The 22109-nt window shown below is 41.0% G+C and overlaps 3 protein-coding genes across 4 annotated transcripts; 1 reads left to right on the forward strand and 2 right to left on the reverse strand.

Annotated features, from left to right (window-relative positions):
* Positions 1 to 410: 410 nt before the first annotated feature.
* On the reverse strand, positions 411 to 4634 carry rgn (regucalcin). The gene is made up of 7 exons (XM_058404245.1): positions 4486 to 4634; positions 3960 to 4127; positions 3202 to 3384; positions 2466 to 2681; positions 1651 to 1782; positions 1413 to 1567; positions 411 to 823 (listed from the first exon to the last, which is right to left on the reverse strand). Exons 2-7 carry the CDS (start codon positions 4120 to 4122, stop codon positions 773 to 775), a joined length of 900 nt encoding a protein of 299 aa, XP_058260228.1. The 5' UTR covers positions 4123 to 4127; positions 4486 to 4634; the 3' UTR covers positions 411 to 772.
* A 1021-nt stretch (positions 4635 to 5655) lies between these two features.
* Positions 5656 to 14880, reverse strand: vps16 (VPS16 core subunit of CORVET and HOPS complexes). Its single transcript, XM_058404093.1, has 22 exons — positions 14681 to 14880; positions 13373 to 13461; positions 12505 to 12596; positions 12298 to 12426; positions 12034 to 12178; positions 11833 to 11948; positions 11593 to 11715; positions 11330 to 11385; positions 10517 to 10701; positions 10355 to 10431; positions 10095 to 10226; positions 9688 to 9851; positions 9156 to 9264; positions 8824 to 8958; positions 8588 to 8696; positions 8263 to 8360; positions 8076 to 8180; positions 7914 to 7991; positions 7615 to 7784; positions 6473 to 6569; positions 6286 to 6389; positions 5656 to 6212 (listed from the first exon to the last, which is right to left on the reverse strand). Exons 1-22 carry the CDS (start codon positions 14728 to 14730, stop codon positions 6068 to 6070), a joined length of 2508 nt encoding a protein of 835 aa, XP_058260076.1. The 5' UTR covers positions 14731 to 14880; the 3' UTR covers positions 5656 to 6067.
* Positions 14881 to 16855: 1975 nt separating this feature from the next.
* LOC131362171 (protein boule-like) lies at positions 16856 to 22056 on the forward strand. 2 transcript variants are annotated; one of them, XM_058403998.1, is made up of 9 exons: positions 16856 to 17154; positions 18197 to 18319; positions 18438 to 18529; positions 18646 to 18706; positions 19329 to 19404; positions 19484 to 19647; positions 19834 to 19917; positions 20090 to 20221; positions 20577 to 22056. In XM_058403998.1, exons 1-9 carry the CDS (start codon positions 17137 to 17139, stop codon positions 20742 to 20744), a joined length of 918 nt encoding a protein of 305 aa, XP_058259981.1. In that variant the 5' UTR covers positions 16856 to 17136; the 3' UTR covers positions 20745 to 22056. The 2 variants fall into 2 exon arrangements, with proteins under 2 accessions (XP_058259981.1, XP_058259982.1); XM_058403999.1 differs by having other exon boundaries at positions 19487 to 19647.
* Positions 22057 to 22109: the final 53 nt, after the last annotated feature.

Below are 22109 nucleotides of genomic sequence, written 5' to 3' on the forward strand. Positions count from 1 at the left end.
TCGGGAGTTCTGTGTGATAACGAGAATCGAGGGGAAGGTGTACAAGACGGTGGTGAGACCGGCCATGCTGTATGGTTTAGAGACAGTGTCACTGAGGAAGAGACAGGAGTCAGAGCTGGAGGTAGCAGAGCTGAAGATGTTGAGGTTCTCTTTGGGAGAGACACGGTTGGACAGGATTAGGAACGAGTACATCAGAGGGACGGCTCATGTTGGACGTTTGGGGGACAAAGTTAGGGAGGCCAGATTAAGATGGTTTGGACATGTTCAGAGGAGGGAGAGTGAGTATATTGGTAGGAGAATGTTGGACATGGAGCTGCCAGGCAGGAGGCAAAGAGGAAGGCCAAAGAGGAGGTATATGGATGGAATAAATGAGGATATGAAGCTAGTGGGTGCAAGTGTTGAGGATGCAGAAGATAGGGATAGGTGGAGTGAGATGATGCGCTGTGGCCACCCCTGAAAGGAAAAGCTGACAGATGATGTTGAACAACACGACCCTAGACATGTTAGTTATCATTAATTCAGTAATTATTCTAATTATTACATTAGTAGCATTATTCCCAGATTTATCTCAAGCATTTTCTCAAGCCAACTCGTTCAGTCACGCTTTACGTCCTAACAGAAATGTGATGTTAAAGGACAATACGGTCCAGATGGACCAAAAATCTGCCTCTTAAATTCAGGTCATTATTACATCAACATATCAGTGCAGATTGTTAGTGGACACAATTAGTAGAGTGGTGTATTTCACTAAATCCAGAGACTCTCTGGAGCGTCAGCCGGAGAATGAATTTGGGGCAATTCCCTTTACTCCTAAACCAGTGACCTGGAGAAAACAAAACATATACCAAACATATTAATAACAACTCCATGTACATCGATATCCAGATGTTGTTACACCTTTAAACAGTATGTTATACACTGGCCTTATTTTAAGGCAGGAAGTAAACAAGCATTAGACATGTGTGGGTTTACTCTGGTTTCCTCCCACAGTCCAAAAACATGCACATTAGGTTGACTGGAAATTCTAAATTGCCCATAGGAATAAGTGTGTGTGGTTGTCTATCTATATGTGTGGCCCTGTTATGGACTGGTGACCTGTCCAGGGTGTACCCCTGCCTTTCACCCAATGTGTGTTGGGATAGGCTCCAGCAGATCCCTGTGACCCTAATTAGGAATAAAGCGGGTATAGAAGATGGACGGTATTTTGTCTTTTTTCTGTGAATAAAATGTTTATTAAGTCTTTATTAAAAGAGCCTACAGTTTTATCAATTTGCCACCTGATGAAAGTGTTGCACAAATATTAAATGTAACTGGAAATGGATAAAAAGTACATTATGTACAGTATGTCATGTTCATTGACAAGTAATCATGCAGTGTTATAAAGGACCAGGAAGAGTATATATAATCCGTACCTTAAAAATGGAGCCAGCTTGAGGCTGTTTGGCGAGCGATTCCTCGTCCATGCCTTTACACGCAGAGGTGACGTAGAGGTCGGTGTAGTCTTTCCCTCCAAAACAACACGAGGTGATTTTAGCTACCGGCATCTTCACCGTCTGGAGCCTGGTCCCTAAAACGAGGAATATATTCGAGAAAACATCAAAAATGACGATTGACACAAGATTAACAAAGAAAAAGGGAATGTATACACACCTGTCTGAGGGTCGATACGCAGCACTCTGCCTCCATTGTAGCAGGCCAGCCAGATTTTACCTTCCACATCAATGCACATGCCATCAGGAATGCCTTCGTCTTTCTCCAGCCTGTACACCATTCTGCGATTGGCTTAGGATGAAAACACACACTGTTACACACACTGTTACACACACTGTTACACACGGTGTGAATGTTTTGCAGGTTTTGTCAGAATTATGGAACATAACTGAAAACTGCTGATGTAAAAATCCTGAAAAACTATTAAATGTAATTAGGAAAAAAAACATGTATTTAATCTATGGCTCCAAACCTGAGCTAAATAAAATATTTTGTTAGAAAAATGTGAAATAAAATATTGATCTTGAAGGATAAACAAAACATGAAAAAGCTGAAAATCTTTGTACTACACATATATATATATATATATATATATATATATAATAAAACATACATATAAATAAATTAATCAGTGAATAAAATTCTATTTTTTTTTGGTATAAATATAAATAAATATTATTTATTAATATTAAAAATATATTATAGTGACACTGTTTGGAGCTGTACAGTAATTTAGTTTTCCAAGATAATGAAAATAATCTCCTAAATCTAAAAATTTAATTATTAATTCAATGTATTATATGGACCTAGCCATATGATATTAATATAAATAATCAAACTGATCATTTTCTCATCGTTCTCTATCTGTTTATCATTTATAAATAAACACTCGCACCTGATTTCTCTATATTTATGGATTTTGCATTCAGGTTTTTAATGCTTTTTCTTAGTGCCAGCCCTTCTATGTAACTCACCTACTCCTCCAGCGTGTATATCATAATCAAAGGCCTCCACCATGTACGTCAGACTGTCTACATAGTAGAAGAAGCGGTGATCCGGAGACCAGTCCAGCCCGTTGGAGAGGTCCACCTGGTCGAAGTGTGTGACGACGGAGCGTTCGGGGAGCAGGCTGTACAGCGAGCCCTGTTTCCTCTCCAGCTCGGCCGGACGCACCTCAACGGCCATGGTGCCTGACAATCAGGAAATGGCACAGAGGAGTGTGCACTTAATTTGGTGCTGGATTGAACAAACACTGTGGAGTGAGTACACTTTATATTAAGTGTGTGATAGAGATTCGCATGGTGTGTTCACAGCATAATTTGGAGTGCAGTGAGGGGCAACATGTGCTTGTGTTAAGTGGGTAGCGTAATAGTTTGTTGTCTGATCTGAAATGTGACATGGCGCACTTAATCGAGTATGTGAAAAGGGTAGGGTACTTAAAAACCTTCTTTCATCACAGCCCTCGTACATCCAGTAGATATTAATGTACATGTACTATAGCGGGCACAAACTATACAAAAATGCCATGGCAGATTTTTTAATTATGACATAAAAACATTACTGGTGACTTTAAAATGAAATGTCAGTGTGAATGTGTGTGTGTGTGTCCTATTCAAAGTAAATTCCCGCCTCCTGATCGGTGTTTCTGAGATCTATCAGATCTCCAGATCTATCAGGATCAAGTGTTTACTAAAGAGTTCTTTCACACACCTGCAAAAAACCTTCCAGCCGGATCCACCTTCCCGTCATTAAAGCGGGTGTTGGTCTTCTCCATGTCCACCTTGGCGATGGTCATGATGGTGCGCTTCTCCCAGTCTACAGCAGCGAATCGTGTACCCTCTCCAATCACGTACCCTCCTGACCTGCGCGGAACCACGCAGCCCACATACGTCTCTACGGCGACAATAAAGATAAAAACGAAGAATGACTATGCCGTCCAATACAATTTTAGAGAATATAAGACGTCCTCCATAAACCCTTACATAAGATATTAATCAGGTAACAGGTTCATGAGTTATATAAAGGGTGGAGGTCATTAATTAAAAGGTCAGTATTACAAAACACTCGATTTAAGGCCACTGTCTCAGAACAAGTGTATGACTTACGTGAAAAAATAAACAGTTTAGAAACCTTACCAAGGTTCTTGGTACTGGGATTGGTTTCTTGTTAGTCATATTTTATATTATAATGTAGTGGAGTGTGAATTAGGAATGTAACTCGATTAAGTGGACACAGATTTCTTCTTTAATGCACAGACACATAAGCAGAATAATATTACAATTAACGTATTGGGTTAGTTCACGCAAACGTGCAGCACATTGTTCATTTTTGTATTTATTTAAATAAATTACTTTTTTAATAAAATGTCAAGGGGTCGACCGGTGAACTGGGCCGAATGAGCTGACCCACTGCCCAGGATGCAATAATGGTTTTAATACAAAGTGCGGCTGAGATCTGACCGGCTTCACCTGTACGCATGCTCTCTATTTGATTGGTCAGCGAGTTCCACCTGCTGATCTTCGGGCCATAGATGTCGACGTACAACAGAGAGGCATCTTTTTCCTCCCAGACTGGACCTTCTCCAATCTCATTCTGCTCCTTCACCACACACTCCACGTTGACGGTGCCCATGACCTCTAAAACAAAGAGCAGAATGAGTGATAAACATATTTATGACATCAACAATGAACATTATAAGATTATATATATTCTATATTTACATGACACTCATGGTCTACATGGCATAGTGTGTATGGTTGTGTTGTGACAGATCAAATTGGACATTAAAATTTGAATGCAGTTAAAAACAAAGGGTCAAAAACAGCTGGACAAAGTCCAGAATTGGACAAAAGGTCTCGCTTGGCTTGCAAACACTGACCCAAAGTTTAAACAAAACCAAACATTTGACACTTGCGCGTGCAACTCTGATCACGTGACCGCAAAACTAATACAGCTCTCGACTAACATTCAGGCGCTGATTAGTTTTTGCATTACCTGACCACAGCTGCAGATGAAAGTCCTGTTCCTTGTTGTCCGGTCGATGCCAAAATGTCTGTAAATGTCTTTGCCTGCTCCGGGTTTGTTCGTATGAGAGCTGTAAAAGTTCGTCGAGCGCTTGGACTCGTGACGCGGCGGGGAGACGAGCGCCATCTTCCGGCGGCGCAGGAAAACTGCAGCGTTGATTAAAAAACTGAACAGGAAGATCTCCTAACCTTAGAATAATAACTAATATTGAGCAGATGGAAGTCATCTTACCCCGAAGCATTTATTTGTCACATGAAAGTGAAAATAATTTCTTTGCACATCCCAGCTTGGGGTCAAAAGCAGTGCCCTTAGAGAACAGTGCTAAAGGTTTTAATCTCAAACCTTCTGACCAGCAATCCAGAGCTTTTAACCTTAACCGCCTGAGCCTCTGTTGTGGTGATACCAGGAATATGTGAGCAAAGCAGGAAACCAACCTGGATACCACACCTGTCCATCTCAGGGCAGTGTGCAAGCAGTTCTGTGTGTTATTATATTAATTTCCCATTACTAATGTTGATCGATAGATACGACTGTGATGTTTCAGTGAACTTTACTCTAACACTTCACATCTTGTTTATTATTTAATGCAGCAATGTTTGCAGTTTACAATGATAATTACTTTACTAGTCAAGCTGACATACTGTACAAATATTACAGTTAGGAGTAGATATTGCTGTCATGTAAGAGGAATAAAACCTGGCAGGGTGGGGTAATACCACCGTGAAGCTATTCCCTATAGCAGCATGCTGTTTCAGTGCAAAAATACTGCAGCTAAACAAATGAATATTAACTGAATGTGAATGATCATGTTATGAGACACAGATCAGGCATAACATTATGACCACTGACAGGTGCCGTGAATAAGACTGATGATCTCCTCATCATGGCACCTGTTAGTGGGTGGGATATATTAGGCAGCAAGTCAACATTTTGTCCTCAAAGTTGATGTGTTAGAAGCAGGAAAAATGGGCAAGATTTGAGCGAGACTGACGATGGGCCAAACTGTCATGGTTAGACGACTGGATCAGAGCATCTCCAAAGTTCTTGTGGGGTGTTCCCGGTCTGCAGTGGGGAACAAATTAAATGTGTCTGCAGAATAACTTTAATATTAGGGGGGTGGGAAATAAACATACTACCAAATTCAGCACAAAAACATTAGTCACAGTTTAATTACAGTTGATTGCATTCCAAGTTATAACAAACATGAAGTTGATGAAACAAATTTATACAGGCCTAAAGAACGATGGTTTGGAATAAACATAAAGCTGAGCATTAAATCATAATCACAGTAAGTATAGTCAGCATGACATGACTGCAGTTTTAGTAAAAATGTATAATAGTTGGAATGAAAACAGCTTAAGGACTAAAGTCTGCCCTCAAGCAGTAATCCACAGAGTTCCCTGCAGGGTTCTCTAATTAAGTGCATTTGCTCATGAAACTTCATTACACAAGCTCAGAGTCCTCTGAAATGTCCAACACTGTGAGCGGAAAACAGGGGCAGCATTGATCGGATCACTATTTGGCAGCGGCTGAAGTCACGTGATGTTCTAGTTCATTTTTTGGTAGAGGTGGCCTTGGCACGGTTAAGACGCTCTACCAGCGCGCGGTCTGTGGCGGGGGAACAGCGAGACAGGACAGTGCTGATCTCTCCCTCATTCCTCCTCTCAATAGCTGCATCTGCTGCCCCTTCCAAATCACTGAGAGACAAATGGACTACATAAATAATTTGATATTAAGAAAAAGTGACACAAAATATAAATAAATCCTTACCCTACAGCCAGATGGGCTTTGACCTTCTGCTCTGGTGTGACTTTCAACACATATTTCTTGGCCTCGAATCTGTTGTTTCGTTTCACGCACACTTCAACAAAGGGCTGCAGACGAGAGGTTCAGAGTTCAGCAAACATCATGGGACGGTTTTTATACACAACTCACATGGGTCTGCTTTTTTCTTTACCATGTAGCCAATGGGTGATTTCTTGCTTTTGGCAAATTTCTCGAGCTCCTCCCAGTCTGCTTTATCAGCCAGTGCTGTTAGCTTCAGCCACCAATACCTGCGAGGAACAAACACTGCTTACTGTACACATTTTACACACACACACACACACACACACACACACAAACACAAACACACTCTCTCTCTCTCTCTCTGATCATGCTTCATGTGCAGAAAGAAGGTATAAGGTCATAAAGTTATATAATCTCAGTATTTTCATGACCATTGACACAGATGGCACAATTGGGCAGTGTTTCAATTAACATATTATCATGGGGTATATTATCAAGTCGCTGATATCCAAAACACCCAGCTAAGTGCAATGCCCCTTCGTGCAGATTTATATAATTCCTCATTTACCTGACCGATAACAGCTGGTGTACTGACCCAAACCTGGTTAGTGAATTGAATATTGCCTAGTTTGCAATTTTACGATGTACACTATATTGCCAAAAGTTTTGGGTCACCCCTCCAAATCATTGAATTCAGGTGTTTGTTTTTCAGGGGTTGGGCTCGGCCCCTTAGTTCCAGTGAAAGGAACTCTTAATGCTTCAGCTTCATACCAAGACATTTTGGACAATTTCATGCTTTGTGGGAACAGTTTGGGGATGACCCCTTCCTGTTCCAACATGACTGCACACCAGTGACCAAAGCAAGCTCCATAAAGACATGGATGATGGAGTTTGGTGTGGAGGAACTTCTCAGAGTCCTGACCTCAACCCCATAGAACATCTTTGGGATGAATTAGAGCAGAAACTATGAGCCATACCTTCTCGTCCAACATCAGTGCCTGACCTCACAAAGGTGCTTCTAAAGGAATGGTCAAAAATTCCCATAAACACACTCCTAAACCTTGTGGAAAGCCTTCCCAGAAGAGTTGAAGCTGTTATAGCTGCAAAGGGTGGGCCAACTCTATAATACATTCATGTGCATGTAAAGGCAGACGTCCCAGTTTTGGTCTGGCTCACAGTCTCCGATCTAATTTCACATGAAATTAAGGGGCCGAGCCCAAGTGCTGAATTCAATGATTTGGAGGGGTGTCCCAAAACTTTTGGCAATATAGTGTATGCATGAATCTTTATTCGCCACAGACAGACATGTACCTCTTATCAGGCACTCTGAAATCCTTGTAGAGCTGTTCAGCGTGCTTGTGCAGACCCAGAGAGAGCAAGGTGCTCAGAGTGTCGTGTAGAGAGAAACCCGTGAGATATTCGCCTTTCTCCTCTTCCAGCTTCCTCTGGAAACGCAGCAGACGCATCTCCTCATCTGTGGCCTAAACGAATGAAAGAGCCAGAGGACAATCAGAGGTTTAATATCTCTATGAGTACCACAGTGTACTGTGAGTCCGTGCCATGTGAGGTTCGCACATCGGCAAGATGATGAATGTTCTTGTACTGCTCACCTTGGCAGCAAATTCATTCTTGGCCTTGTTGTACTCATCTACTGCACTTTGTAATAAAGAAATCTGAGCCTCCAGCCTCTGTGCACACAGACAGAGATTTAACTTCATTACCATGACACATAAGTCTCTAAACAAACACTCTAGAGTCTCTTCAGATCCTACCTTTTCTTTGTAACTGGCTTTCACATAGAAATTGCCCAGTTCCTGGTGATCGTCATCTTGATTAAAGAGATCTTTAAGCGTATCCTGTTCCTGATGCTTGCAGAACTGAAACACACACACACAAGGAAGTGAAACACACCAATCCAAGCTGAGTTAAACACTAACACACATTGAAGTGTTATCATACCTGTCTATAGAGGCTCAGGGCCACTGGCTGGTTCCTCAGAGTCATGAAGAAGTCTCCTCTGTTCATCTCATTCTTCAGGTATGTTACCACTGTGTACACTGTGAAAAATCAGCAAATTATTTATCGTTTACTTACTTTTCAGCAGCTGTACACAGACCTTAAACATTTTTCCTTTATATCAAGCAGGATTTCTATAATCATGACGTTTGTAGACATTTCAGGAACTTCGGGTTGGATCTGTAGTATCAGTGTATCCCTGTTCAAAATGTTTATCATGTGCAATCCATGTTCTGCATTCAGTGTTAGAGTGTGTGTGTGTGTGTACCAAGGTCCGTGTCTCCACTCTCTATAGCTTTGCTGAGTGCTAACTGGCTCCTCTTCATCCTCAGGAGCAGAGGAACCTGCTCACCAGAGCGAGGCTCAAACTCCAACAGCTGAGAAAGAGCAAAGAGGGATATGGCAATGAAAATAAAAGGAGAGAGAGAGAGAGAGAGAGAGAGAGAGAAGCACGTGGACTAAAAAAGGTATGTGAACAGAAGTGCCAGCATTTTGTGTGTGTACCTTTATAGCGAGTTCAGTGCGGCCACACTCGTAGGCTTTATTTGCGATCTCAGAGTAGGAGATTCCAGCTGCGTCGCCCAGCTTTAAACTGATAGTCCGTGCAATGACCTCATCAGCCTCCTCCTTCTGCTGCACCTATACACACACACACACACCCCCCACTCTATCACATACACACTCCAAGCAGCTAACCCTCTCTCTATAACTATTCTAATGATATGATCCAGTCTAATCAGTGAACTAAAAAACATTTGCCATGATGCCAAGGATGATCAGGGGGAGCCACCGCCACCCCTCCCTCAGTGTGGCTCCGCCTCTACGCCATACCGTACCTTGCAGCAGGCCCAGTGTTTCAGCACACGACTCACACCCTGGTACTCAGGGGTTTTCAGATAGCGACAGACCTCGATGGCCAGTGGATACAGCTTGCGATATACTAGTCTAAATGTGAAGAAAATAAAGAAAGAAGATGGAGAAACAGAGCAGAACAGAATAATTACAATATGTACAAGAGATGATATTAATTTCATTAATCAGTATTAAATACCATACAAATGCATCAATATAAAACATTTTCTGTTTTGTATATTTAACAAAACATTTTCCTTGCTTTGTTCTTAGATTAGTTTACAGAATTATTTTCTCTTATTGTAATGTATAAATTTTTAATCCCAATGTAACAAAGCTATAATAATAATAATAATAATAATAATAATAATAATAATAATAATAATAATATTAATAATAATAACAATAATAATTATAATAACAAATATAATAATAATTATTATTATTATTGTAACAATAATAATAATAATAATAATAATAATAAATCTGCCAATAACAAACACCACAATGTCTCACCGGTCTGTGAGCACTTGAACGGTCATCTGTTTGAACTGGGTGTGTGTGAGAGGGATTCCCACGGTGTAATCTCTCACTGCGTTTAACACTCGCAGGTCTCGACACATGCTGACAAACGGCTCGGGAGGAAAATTACTGAGAAAACATTTTCCGAAGGAGGCCGCCTGTGGAGAGAGAGAGAGAGAGGGGGGAAAATATTATATAAAAAACTATAAAATAAATTCCTTGAATTAAATCCATTAGTTACCTCCAAAATGAATAACGTGTGTGAACAGGTTTTTAGACATTTCAGAAAATTGGGAATGTTCCTTCAGTGCAACTAGATCCTATCTTATCCATACTATCAAACATCTTCATGAACATATCCAGAATGATCAATAATATAGTCAAGTATGGTGTTTACTCACCCTCAGGAGTGTTTTTTGTGTCTCTGGCTCATGCTCGTGTCCTGCTGCCTCTATACACTGCCTCACCGCCTCGCCCAACAGATCCTGCTCCTTAATCTCCCTCAGATACTCATCTGCCTTCTGGCTCTCTTTCTACACATACAATACACACACACTCATATTACATCGCCATACGGATAAAACAAGTTCATCATTCACTATACAGGAAAAATCAGGCATCTTAAATAATAAAACACTGTCGATATTCATCAAATTCCCACCTCATATTCTTTGTGAGCCTCCAGCAGCAGTGCTCCAGGTGCCATGGAGGCGATCTTAAAGATTTCCTCACAGGCAGCTAGAAAAACAACACGTAAAATGTTTGTGTATCATTTGATATGTCTGTAGATGTGTGTTTCAGGAAGTGTGTGTGTGTTTCGAACCTGGCACCTCCTGCAACAGTTCATGATTTGTGGCATTGACAATTCGAACACCGTCCAGCTCTGGGACCAGAACCGAGTCATCATCGAGGTGGTACGGAATGGTGTCTTTACACTCTCCTACAACCAGCAGGTATCGATCCCACATGATCACCACTGAGGGCTGCTGACTCTTAGGCCTGCGACACCTACAGAGAAAGGAGAGGAAGATTGAAGAAAAAATGACTTTCTCCACAGTGTATCTGAAGTTGCGGCCCGGGAAAACTCTTCACGTTCTATCATTTTCTACATTTCATACGATATATACACCGAACAGGCATAACATTATGACCACCTGTCTAATATTGTGTTGGTCCTCCTTTTTGCTGCCAAAACTGCCCTGACCTGTCAAGGCATGGACTTCACTTAAGTTGTGCTGTGGTATCTGGCACCAAGATGTTAGCAGCAGATCCTTTAAAGACTTCTAGGACACTTTTAATAGATACTGACCACTGCAGACTGGGAACACTCCACAAGAGCTGCAGTTATGGAGATGCTCTGATCCGGTCATCACAATTTGGTTCTTTGTCAAACTCGCTCAAATCCTTGTCCATTTTTCCTGCTTCTAACACATCAACTCTGAGGACAAAATGTTGATTTGCTGCCTAATATATCCCACCCACTAACAAGTGCCATGATGAGGAGATCATCAGTCTTATTCACTTTACCTGGCATTGGTCATAATGTTATGCCTGATCAGTGTAAACAGTAATTCTGAACTGACTGAAACATGCATATCAGCAACACATTATGTAATATTTTTTTTAATGCACCTACCATGCCATCTGTCTGGGTGGATTTCTGACTTTGGTCTCTACTTCACTGAGTTTTTCCTGCACACACAAAATGTTAAGTCAGTTTTCTTGACTTTACGGCAACGTAAAGCGATGGCTGGACCGCGTGACGCTGTATGACGCCACCTTGAAGTAATAAAAGTGACTGGTCACCTGGTGGCGTCAACATGAGGTAAGAGGATTCAAGGTTGTATTGACTTCTTTCAGTTTTATTTGTAATCCAGGTCTGTTATATGTGATACATACCCTCAGGTTGGTGGAGCCCATCCACACGTGACCCGAGTCAGTAAACAGTGCCAGGTACTTATAGCTGAATGACACACACATGTGTACTATACTGGTGGCCTGAGGAGAGAGACCTGGAGGGCTCTGAAATACACAAACACACCCACAATGGTCCTGGTCACTACATATACATGCAGTGATTAATATATTTACTATAAACTGATGTGTGTGGGTGTGTGTGTGTGTGTAGCAGCTTCTCACCACTGCAGTGCAAGTCCCGTAGTCCAGAATAAAAAGATCAGCACCGTTTGCCACCAGCACTTTACTCTGTCTATCCTGGGTAAGCACTGCCCAGCAGGATGGCGCCCCCTGGAGACCTGGAGTTTGACAATAAACAGCATTCAAACACGAAGACGCACAGACACTGAAGATAAGGGAAAAAAGATACAACAAGGCACTCACCTGGTACCTCAGGCAACCTCCTGAGCTTCAGATCATCGATGTTTGTTGCCAGAGTAAACCGGGATGCTCCTGTTACTATGGCAACTCCAGTTCCATACGGCGAATGGAAGACCTTGGCCTCCACAACCTGGCTCTGTCCCACCTCCTATTTCCAGAGAGAATCGTCACATGAGTGACGTCTTAATTAAAGCTCGGACCTGATGGACTAATAAGTGTGTAATCATCCTAAGAGTGTGTGGTGTGCGTGTCTGCAGAGCTGCTCACGTTGCCCATGCTGAAGTGTCTCTTGAAACCGCCAAAGAGGTCGTAGACGAGAACAGTGCCATCTTCCTGAATGCACAGGAGATCGTCACACACCGTCCAGCCCAGCTGTTTCACCACACCGCTTTTCCACTGCGCAGAGACAAACACGTTAATCATGCCCGTTCCTGCAAAAAGAGGAACACGCTCTCACTTCACACGGGTGTTTACCAGAAAGCTGGTGAGAGTTCCTCCAGAAGCAGAATAGATCTCTAACTGGGGTCGAGCGCTGGGAGAGCGGCGCTGAGGCTCCCTCAGAAGAGCTGAGACACAACAACAGGTCTAAGAGTTAATTATATCTGGGAAATAATGTTCAATGAATTTTTTGGATGCATCACGAGTTTCTCAAACATCATAAACTGATCTTTTACACATTCTTATACATCATTTAAACTGCGCATTAAGAGGCATGAATAAAATCAGCAATCTCCATGTGATGCATAGACATTCTCAACAGCATATTAACTATTCCCTTTTTCTACCCATCCCAAGGCATCTGGAGATCGTGCCAGCTCCAGTAGACAGAGGCCAACCCTGCGAGGATCCTGAGGCATCCAGAGATGGACCAGCTCCAGTTGGATTCTGCTTCATGAGGATTTGGGTATTCAAAGCAACAATGCTAACTCTATGTGGACTTTGAGGACGACGACAACCTCCTGATTAATACACACACTAACCTTCTACATATGCTGTATCTGCATCACACAACTGGCTGCACATGTCTACAGAAAGGACATTGTTCATAATCACACTCTCCGGTGTTTATAATAATTTATAAATCACACTCTCTGGTGTCACCCAAATGAGGATGAGGATCCCGTTTGAGTCTGGTTCCTCTCAAGGTTTCTTCCTCATACCATCTAAGGGAGTTTTTTCCTCGCCACAGTCGCTTCAGGCTTGTTCACTAGGGATGATTTTGTCTAACATCTAGGCCTTTTGTACTATGTTTTTTGTTTCTGATGTTCTGTAAAGCTGCTTTGAGTGCAAAATAAATAAATCATAAAAATAAAGAGAAGCAGCTTGTGTGTCTGCGACTTACCGATCGGTCCGCCATATGGAGCTGCAGCTATTAAACAATCTCTGAGACCGTCCTTCAGATTCCAGCCCATCTCATACAGCTCAGTCTTCCTGTTTAGTGCAAGAAACAAAATTGAACATTGACACATTTCTACATTTAAGAAGAGGAATACAAATAGTTACAAAGATAAATAATTTACAAAAATCAACAAGATTGTGTGTGTGTAGACTACAAATACAGAATAGCATACCAACATTGGGAAACAGATCATTTATATAAAATCAGAAATAAAATAAAATGCACAATAATGTCAACATCTGGAGCAGAGTTTCCATGCTTTCTTGATCTATGAGGTCATTAATATTTGCATAGAAAAAAGTATTCAGTATTCAGTTATAAAAGCGCATTGCTGTCGAGGAAAAATACATCATCATCATCATCATCATCTCAAAAACATCTTGTTATTATGAGAAAACATCACTAGTGGGAGAAACCAGACCATTTATACCGCTTTTATACATCCATCCATCCATTTTCTATACCCGCTATATTCCTAATTAGGGTCACAGGGATCTGCTGGAGCCTATCCCAGCACACAATGGGTGAAAGGCAGGGGTACACCCTGGACAGGTCACCAGTCCATCAAAGGGCCACACATATAGATAGACAACCACACACACTCACTCACTCCTAAGGGCAATTTAGAATTACCAATCAACCTAATGTACATGTTTTTGGACTGTGGGAGGAAACCAGAGTAAACCCACGGGGACGGGGACAACATGGAAACTCACACAGAAAGGCCCCTGCCTGTTCGAACCCGGGATTCGGACCTAGGACCGTCTTGCTGTGAGGTGACAGTGCTAACCACTGAGCCAGACATCCCTAGAGGTTTTTCATTAAACATCTCTTGACTTTGTATCATCTATTATGAGACAGACATGCTTTTATACATATTTATCTCATAATAGTCAAGAGATGTTTAATGCAAAGACCTCTAGGGATGTCTGCTTTCTTTTATTTATCACTTAAATATATGTACAGAATAATGATCCAGTGAAATACTGTATAAAGTCTGATAACACCCTACCCCCCCCCCTTGATCGTGACGTCATCGAGCCGGTCACATGACCTCTCGGTCTCCCATGACTTGCTGAACGAATTCGCACAGATATTCAGCAGGAAAATTTCCCAAATCTTTTGCTTTTCTTAACACAACCCTGCCAGGCGTAGCTTTTGTATTTCATGAACTTTAATTCGTCGCAATTAACGATTGCTAATCTGCTTTAAACTAGCCGTGGAGACTCCAGCCTCTGTGCTGTTAGTTACCTGTAAAAATTCTCTCCAAGAGGATTCCAATTGGCCGTGACGAAAGCCATGTTTCCTCTTCTATTCCTGAGCAAATCAGGATAATTCTCTTGTCAGATCGTGCCTTTTATGATGCTTGTTTAGGGGAATTTGTTGTTCAGTTCCTCCTCCATTATATGTTTTTCTTCCTCCTCTTCTTCGCCAGGCTTGATGTCATGCATTATGACACTGCGCGTGCCTGCGCCCTCTGCTGGACGGATCAGGGAATCGCGTGAATTTTAATAAACAAATTGTCCTAAAGCAGGTTTAACATAAATAGAAATGTTGATTTAGATCCTTAATGAGCAAAACAAGAGGCCAAAACAGCAACTGTAACATAAATTTATTTACACATATAGGGTAACCTCATAGTGCCATTATTTATTATTTAGTAGGAAAGACGAAAAAATCCACAGTTTCACACTTACAGCCAGAATGTCAAGCTCGGAATGTCAGGGAAATTGTCTAAACATAAATATCTTCAAATCAGTGTCATGCAAACAGATAGACTGTCCAGTAAAAAAGTCAGCAAGGCCCCCGACCCACCCTGCTCCAGGGGCACTGCATCATGGCTGATCCTGCGCTCTGACCCCATGGGATGGGACATGTGATGAAAGAATGTATGTGGGACAAATAAAGACAACTTAAAAACTAAAGAAATGTATTCTGCATATGTATGAATATGTACAATATATTGGCAAAAGTTTTGGGACACGCCTCTGAATCATCAAATTCAGGTGTTTCGACCACTTCCATGGCCACAGGTCTATAAAATCAAGCACCCAGGCATGCAGACTGCTTCTACATATATTTGGGAAAAAATGGGTCGCTCTCAGGAGCTCAGTGAATTGAAGCCAGGATCGATTGCCACCTGTACAATAAGTCCATTTGAGAAATCTCCTCACTACTAAAAATATTCCACGTTGAACTGGTAGTGGTGTTATAACAAAGTGGAAGCAGTTGGGAACAACAGCGACTCAGATACAAAGTGGTAGGCCAGGTAAAATCACAGAGCGGGGTCAGGGCATGCTGAGGAGCACAGTGCACAAAAGTCAGCAACTTTCTGCAGAGTCCATAGTTACAGAGCTCCAAACTTGGTGTGGCCTTCAGATTAGCTCAAGAACAAGGCGTGGAATGAGTTTTCATGGCCGAGGAGCTGCATCCGAGCTTTACATCACCAAGTGCAATGCAAAGCGTCTGATGCAGTGGTGTAAAGTGTGCCACCACTGGACTTCAGAGCAGTGGAGACGTGTTCTCTGGAGTGACCAATCAAGCATCTCTGCCTGGTAATCTGATGGACAGGTCTGGGTTTGGTGGTTGCCAGAAGAAAGATACTTGCTTGAGTTCATTGTATAGTGTGAGGTTGTTTTTCAGGGGTTGGACTCAGCCCCTTAGTTCCAGTGAAAGGAAATCTTAATGCTTCAGCTTTATACCAAGACATTTTGGACAATTTTATGCTTTGTGGGAACAGTTTGGGGATGACCGCTTCCTGTTCCAACATGACTGCACACCAGTGCACAAAGCAAGGTCCATAAAGACATGGATGAGTGAGTTTAGTGTGGAGGAACTTCATAGAGTCCTGACCTCAACCTGATAGCACCTTTGGGATGAATTAGAGCGGAGACTGTGAGCCAGGCCTTCTCGTCCAACATCAGTGCCTGACCTCACAAATGTGCTTCTAGAGGAATGGTCAAAAATTCCCATAAACACACTCCTAAACCTTGTGGAAAGCCTTCCCAGAAGAGTTGGAGCTGTTATAGCTGTAAAGGGGCGGAGCCAACTCCATATTACACTCATGTGCATGTAAAGACAGACGTCCCAAAACTTTTGGCAATATAGTTTTAATTAACAATTTATTTTAGCTTTAGAAGCTTTCGGCAATATAAGTGTACATTACTCCAGTCTGAGTTTGTAATTATCTAACTATGTTCCCCTTGCCTCTCAATACTACACAATTAAAAGAAATGTTAATCCTGCTTAATATTTATGTTGTAGAGCATAAAATTAAAATAATGATAACGTTGTTTTCCTGCAAACAGACAAAACATTCATTTTCCCGCCTTGGGAAAAAAATGGACGAGTCCATTCTCGCATCCAAATGGGGGAAATAAATATGCGCATTAATACTTTTTCTGTTGTAAATACGAATACATTTGACTTATTTTCGTTTATTAACTCGTTTTTGACTCGAGCTGAATGCTTATTGCACTTTATTGCACTTCGACCCCTTTTCTTGTTAAATGTAAAGATCTCAACGGAATTTTTTCCCTCCTCGAGTCTTTTTTCCGCGAGTTTTATACAGAAAAGTGTGCATGAGAAAGTCTGATTTTCTTCTTCGATCGAGTGTCTTATGGTAGATGTTCATATTTCATATATTAAGGGTTTGTTTTATTTTCTTTTTTGCTTTCAAACGTCGACCCACGTCAAGCCTGTGAGAGATGGAGAGCGAGACAGGAGTAAGTCCCAGGCAGCGCTAAGCTAACCTAACCAGCAGATATCTAACGGTCTATATCGCCGTCTGGTTAATTAACCGTTAGATTTAAACATTTAAATGTATGTAGGTGTGTATATATTGCTTGCGCGTGCGCGACCGCTACTTTGTGATCAGTCAGTAATAATTATAGTAAAAGTCCAGCATGCTAGCTAGCTAGCTTCATTCATGGCAAAGGGGTATAATGTCTTCTCGGATAAAGTGCTCGTTTTCGCTCGTTTTTTAAAATGACTACATTGTTGTGTAAGTGTGTGCAATTACGTGTAAATATATCTTTAAAAAAATAATAAAAACTCTGATTTCAGAAATGCCGAGGCTGTACAGCCTTTAGACGAGGCTGAGGTGATTCAAACAGGAATTCGGTGTGGGTTTTTTCGGTATAAAGTATTATTATATCGAAGAATCATATTTATAGTAAACATTTATTTTTGTAAGTAACAATAACAAACTCAATCCTAACTTTTTTTTTATCGTGATTTGTGGTTCGAAATATGAGTCGGCTCTTTGAGTCGGCTCTTTTTCAATTGAACGTTGAGAGTCGACTCACACAGGTCTTTTTTATAGTGATTTGTCGTTCGAAACACGAGTCGGCTCTTTTTTTAATTGAACGTTGAGAGTCGACTCACACAGGTCGTCTTTTTTCCAATCGTGATTTGTTGTTCGAAACACGAGTCGGTTCTTGGAGTCGGCACTTTTTTAATTGAACGTTGAGAGCCGACTCACACAGGTCTTTTCTTATTATCGTGATTTGTCGTTCGAAACACGAGTCGGCTCTTAGAGTCGGCTCTTTTTTATTGAACGTTGAGAGTCGACTCACACAGGTGATCCGTAATGAAGCAGGCCATCTGTTATCAGGACCTTTATTGACCCAACCTGTCCTTTATCTGTCCTTTTCTCTCTCATCTTTCCGTCCTCATTATTTAGGATTAGGATTTCTTAATCATAACCAGATATATTTTAGGACTGGCCAGTGAATTTGTGTTTCTCCTCTTTTTGTGTATGATCAGACTCAGACCAGCTCTCCTTCAGTCAGTCCGACACCTCCAGAACTGACCGGTGAGCTCGACCACGCTTCACGCAGTGACACGGTCATCCCAAACCGCATCTTTGTAGGAGGGATTGATCCCAAAGTAAGTCATTTCTTAATCACTGTATACCTTAAAATACGTTTCAATTTGAAGTATGAACTCTTGACAATACAGAGATGTGTTTAATTAAGTTAATGAATTGCTGTGTGTGTGTGTTTAGACTACAGAGAATGATCTTAGGAGGTATTTCTCCCAGTATGGAATGCTTAAGGAAGTGAAGATTGTTACTAATCGTTCAGGAATATCAAAGGGGTAAGATAAACCCAGTGCATTCCCATTGTTTCAGTGTGAGATTTAATCGAATAAAACTGTACATATCTTCTTTTCTTGTTATCTTTCTTTTTGTCGTTATTTTTTCTTTCTTTTAGGTATGCGTTTGTCACCTTTGAGTCTACAGAAGATGCCCAGAAAATTCTCCATGATGCAAGTGTATGTTTTGTGAGAATAAATTGGATATTTAATAAAAAGTTTATAAACTATAAAAATATAAACTGACTCACAATGTACCAATAGTATGTGAGATAAAATAAATGTAAAAAAATATACACATATTTATATTCATCCCAAAGGTGTTCTATCAGGTTGAGGTCAGGACTCAACACAAACCCCATCATCCATGTCTTTATGGACCTTGCTTTGGTCACTGGTGTGCAGTCATGTTGGAACAGGAAGCGGTCATCCCCAAACTGTTCCCACAAAGCAGGAAATTGTCCAAAATGTCTTGGTATGAAGCTGAAGCATTAAGAGTTCCTTTCACTGGAACTAAGGGGCCGAGCCCAACTCCTGAAAAACAACACCTGAACTCAATGATTTGGAGGGGTGTCCCAAAACATTTGGCAAAATAGTGTATTTATTTAGGCTATATCATGGATAGCTTCATATAAGCAATGCAAAATCCGAAATATAAATTTTTATATGTTTGTTACCATGTAAATTGGTTTAACTTGGATGCAACTGGGAATTCTGTGCTTTCTTGTTCTGTTTAAACAAATCACTTAAATATTAGTTCTCTCTCTCACTCTCTCTCTCTGTCTCTCTCTCGCTGTTTCAGGCTGATAAATTGTGTTTTCAAGATCAGAGGCTGAACATCGGACAGGCCATTCGCAGGCAGCAAGTAGCCATGCACTGTACGAATCATTACATGGCATGTGTGTTTGTTTGACAGCGTAGCCAGATCAGAGTGCTGTATGATGTTTGTTTTTAAAGCAGGCGGTTACACCATGGCAAGTCCCAGCGCACATGTGGCTTTCCCAGCACCATTTGGCACCAAGTACCTAACCACGCCCACTGGATACCCCTACACCTACCACAATGGAGTGGCCTACTTTCACAACCCAGAGCCAAATATGCAGCCATCACATTGGCCTGCTGTGAGTTTGACACACACATTACACCCAGGGTAAAATTTATGCGCCCTCATTATACATTTAGCAGCCAAAAATGTTGTAAATGCAAGGATATGTGTTTCCTAATGTGCTGTACAGCTCAGACAGGTAGATTCTGATCAAAATGTCTGTTTTGTGTAAGTGCCGTATTTTGCTGTGTGTGTTTATTAGCCACACACAGCACCCGGATCTCCAGTCATGGTGGCTCACTCTAATCCTCCTTTTTATACTCCACAAGCCTGCCACCAACACCAGGTTAGTGTACACAGTTACATAAACATCAGCATAACGGGCTACATATTTAACTACTTATAGTTGATATCATTATCAGCAAAGAGGAGGATTATGGTTCAATAATGAGAGAAGAAATGCAGTAACTTGTCACTGATCAGTCATTTTTAGTGTGTGTGCATGTGTGTTTTTTCAGTCCTCCATTTCTTCGAACCCGAGTCCTTTGCTATATGTCCACCCTGCTGAGTTGATGTATCATCCAGCGGAGCCGATTGAGAATGGGTGTGTTTGGTCAGCTGTGCCTCTGATGGAAGCTGGTGTTCCTGAGGTAGCAATACACACTTTTCATGATCTTATAGTTCTAGGTATAGGGTGTGTGTGTATGTGTGTGTGTCTGTCTTAAAGTATTAAAGCACATTTCTTTTTGCTGTGTATTGATGAATAATGAATTTCGTGACCCAGTGTAAGAATATACAGTATAGCCTGCATTCAAAAGTGATAGGCATCACAGATAACAAATGGTTAGACAGTGTATATAAAGATATTATTAATGGAAAAAAATTTTTTGTTTGTTGTATTTTTTCCAGGATTCCTGCACGTTTTTACATATTGGAGTGTCCATTTTGGTTAAATTCCCTGTAAGTAAGGACTGATAAGTGCATGATGTTGTTTCTTCTTATCAGGATCAAAAGTTTCAGCCTATAAGACGAGGTTTCTCTCACTCTGGCATCCACCTGAGACCCAGGTACATCCGTGGCCATCATTACGCACACGTGCGTAAAGAATACCGGCCTGATCTTCACACAGCGCCTCTTCCTTCATCCTCACCCAGAGAGGATGCGCCGAAATAGGAGGGCTTGGTCTGTTTCCCCACCTCACTACTCAATACACACCTGTCAATGCGACTAACTGAAACACACACACACACGACCAAACAAACCCCAGATATGATCAGAACTAGCTGCCTATGCATCATCAGCTGTTAATAAATTCCAAGATGTTTTGCGGAAGCAAAGGCAAACACTCTCTCTCTTTCTCTGTTTCTCTGAAATCTCTAACATCTCTCTCTATCTCGCTCCCCCCCCCTCCCTCTTTCTCTTGCCCCATTAGCTCTCATTAGGACATAATTGCAGTAAAATTCACTTTATGTAACATATTAGCATATTTCCATCAACATGATGTCTTTGATCAGTGACAAAGTCCATTGCTTCCTCCAAAGATATTGAGACGTATTCACTGTTTTCGTTGCCAAGATTTGTAATTCTTTTGTACACCCCTGTTTATCTACTTACAGCCAAAAATTTAGAAAAATGCCCAGAAACCAAACATGAAACTAGTTTTGAACCGCTGCACTATTCATTCACGATTTAATTAGGATGGATACAATCAGATATATCAGTTGTAGGTTCTCAAGGAATTTTAATACTTTAAAACACCAAACATGAACCAAATGCATATCATCTGGGTGACACGGCATCACTACGTGCCTCATGGACATTATATAACTGTCTTTATACTTTTATAACCAAAAAAAATGAGGTCCATATGTTCACCATGTACTAGTTTTTAGCAAGTCTCTCATTCACGTGCATTATAACACAGTCATAGTCCTCCTACGATCAGCTTATTCAAGCAGCCACAATTATTTATTCATTTTAACATTTTTCTATCAGTCCCTGTTCACCCCTTAATAAGAAGCACTGTCATTTTCCCACAAAACTAATTTTCTCCATGCAAGTGTTTCTTTGGCTGTTTCTATATATAGTTAAAAAGGGTCTTTATTTACCTTGTTGCTCGTTTACTACAATTTTAACAATTTACTTTGTTCATTTAGCCTAATGTGTGTGTGTACATGTTACTCAGGGCATTTTATGACACTCACTTGTCTGTCACTTGGAAAGTGTCATGTTTGTCTAATATCTGTTTTATTGTTGTCATTTTGTACACACCGAGTGATTTAGGTAGTTCTGGGAAAGAATACATTAAAACATTTTGTATTATTGAATTAATACAAAAGGTATTTAAAAGGGGGTTTGTCGTTTACACGGTTTTGTTTGTTCAGGGAAGTTGAACAATGTGTGGTTTAATGTTTTTATAATGAGACATATGTTTCTGGAAGATTTGTCTTCGAACTGTTTTCCAAAACTGCACTGTTGAAGTCAATAAACGGAACAGATTGCTTTATAAGAGTGAGAAATATCTCAAACACACAAACA

The sequence above is a fragment of the Hemibagrus wyckioides genome, linkage group LG11 (genome assembly GCF_019097595.1).
Source record: "Hemibagrus wyckioides isolate EC202008001 linkage group LG11, SWU_Hwy_1.0, whole genome shotgun sequence".
NCBI lineage: Eukaryota > Metazoa > Chordata > Actinopteri > Siluriformes > Bagridae > Hemibagrus > Hemibagrus wyckioides.

What these genes read in the sequence shown, in the direction of transcription:
- vps16 (XM_058404093.1), bottom strand. Translation starts at nt 14,730, where the DNA reads ATGGCTTTCGTCACGGCCAATTGGAATCCTCTTGGAGAGAATTTTTAC. An exon ending in GACACTTCAGCATGGGCAAC is followed by an intron (nt 12,179 to 12,297) that starts GTGAGCAGCTCT and finishes CTCTGGAAATAG; the next exon opens with GAGGTGGGACAGAGCCAGGT. An exon ending in TTCAGAGTGCCTGATAAGAG is followed by an intron (nt 6,570 to 7,614) that starts GTACATGTCTGT and finishes TGTTCCTCGCAG; the next exon opens with GTATTGGTGGCTGAAGCTAA.
- LOC131362171 (XM_058403998.1), top strand. An exon ending in TAGGAGGGATTGATCCCAAA is followed by an intron (nt 18,320 to 18,437) that starts GTAAGTCATTTC and finishes GTGTGTGTTTAG; the next exon opens with ACTACAGAGAATGATCTTAG. An exon ending in AGCCATCACATTGGCCTGCT is followed by an intron (nt 19,648 to 19,833) that starts GTGAGTTTGACA and finishes TGTGTTTATTAG; the next exon opens with CCACACACAGCACCCGGATC.
- rgn (XM_058404245.1), bottom strand. Translation starts at nt 4,122, where the DNA reads ATGGGCACCGTCAACGTGGAGTGTGTGGTGAAGGAGCAGAATGAGATT. An exon ending in TATACACGCTGGAGGAGTAG is followed by an intron (nt 1,783 to 2,465) that starts GTGAGTTACATA and finishes TTTCATCCTAAG; the next exon opens with CCAATCGCAGAATGGTGTAC. An exon ending in GCGTATCGACCCTCAGACAG is followed by an intron (nt 1,568 to 1,650) that starts GTGTGTATACAT and finishes TCCTCGTTTTAG; the next exon opens with GGACCAGGCTCCAGACGGTG.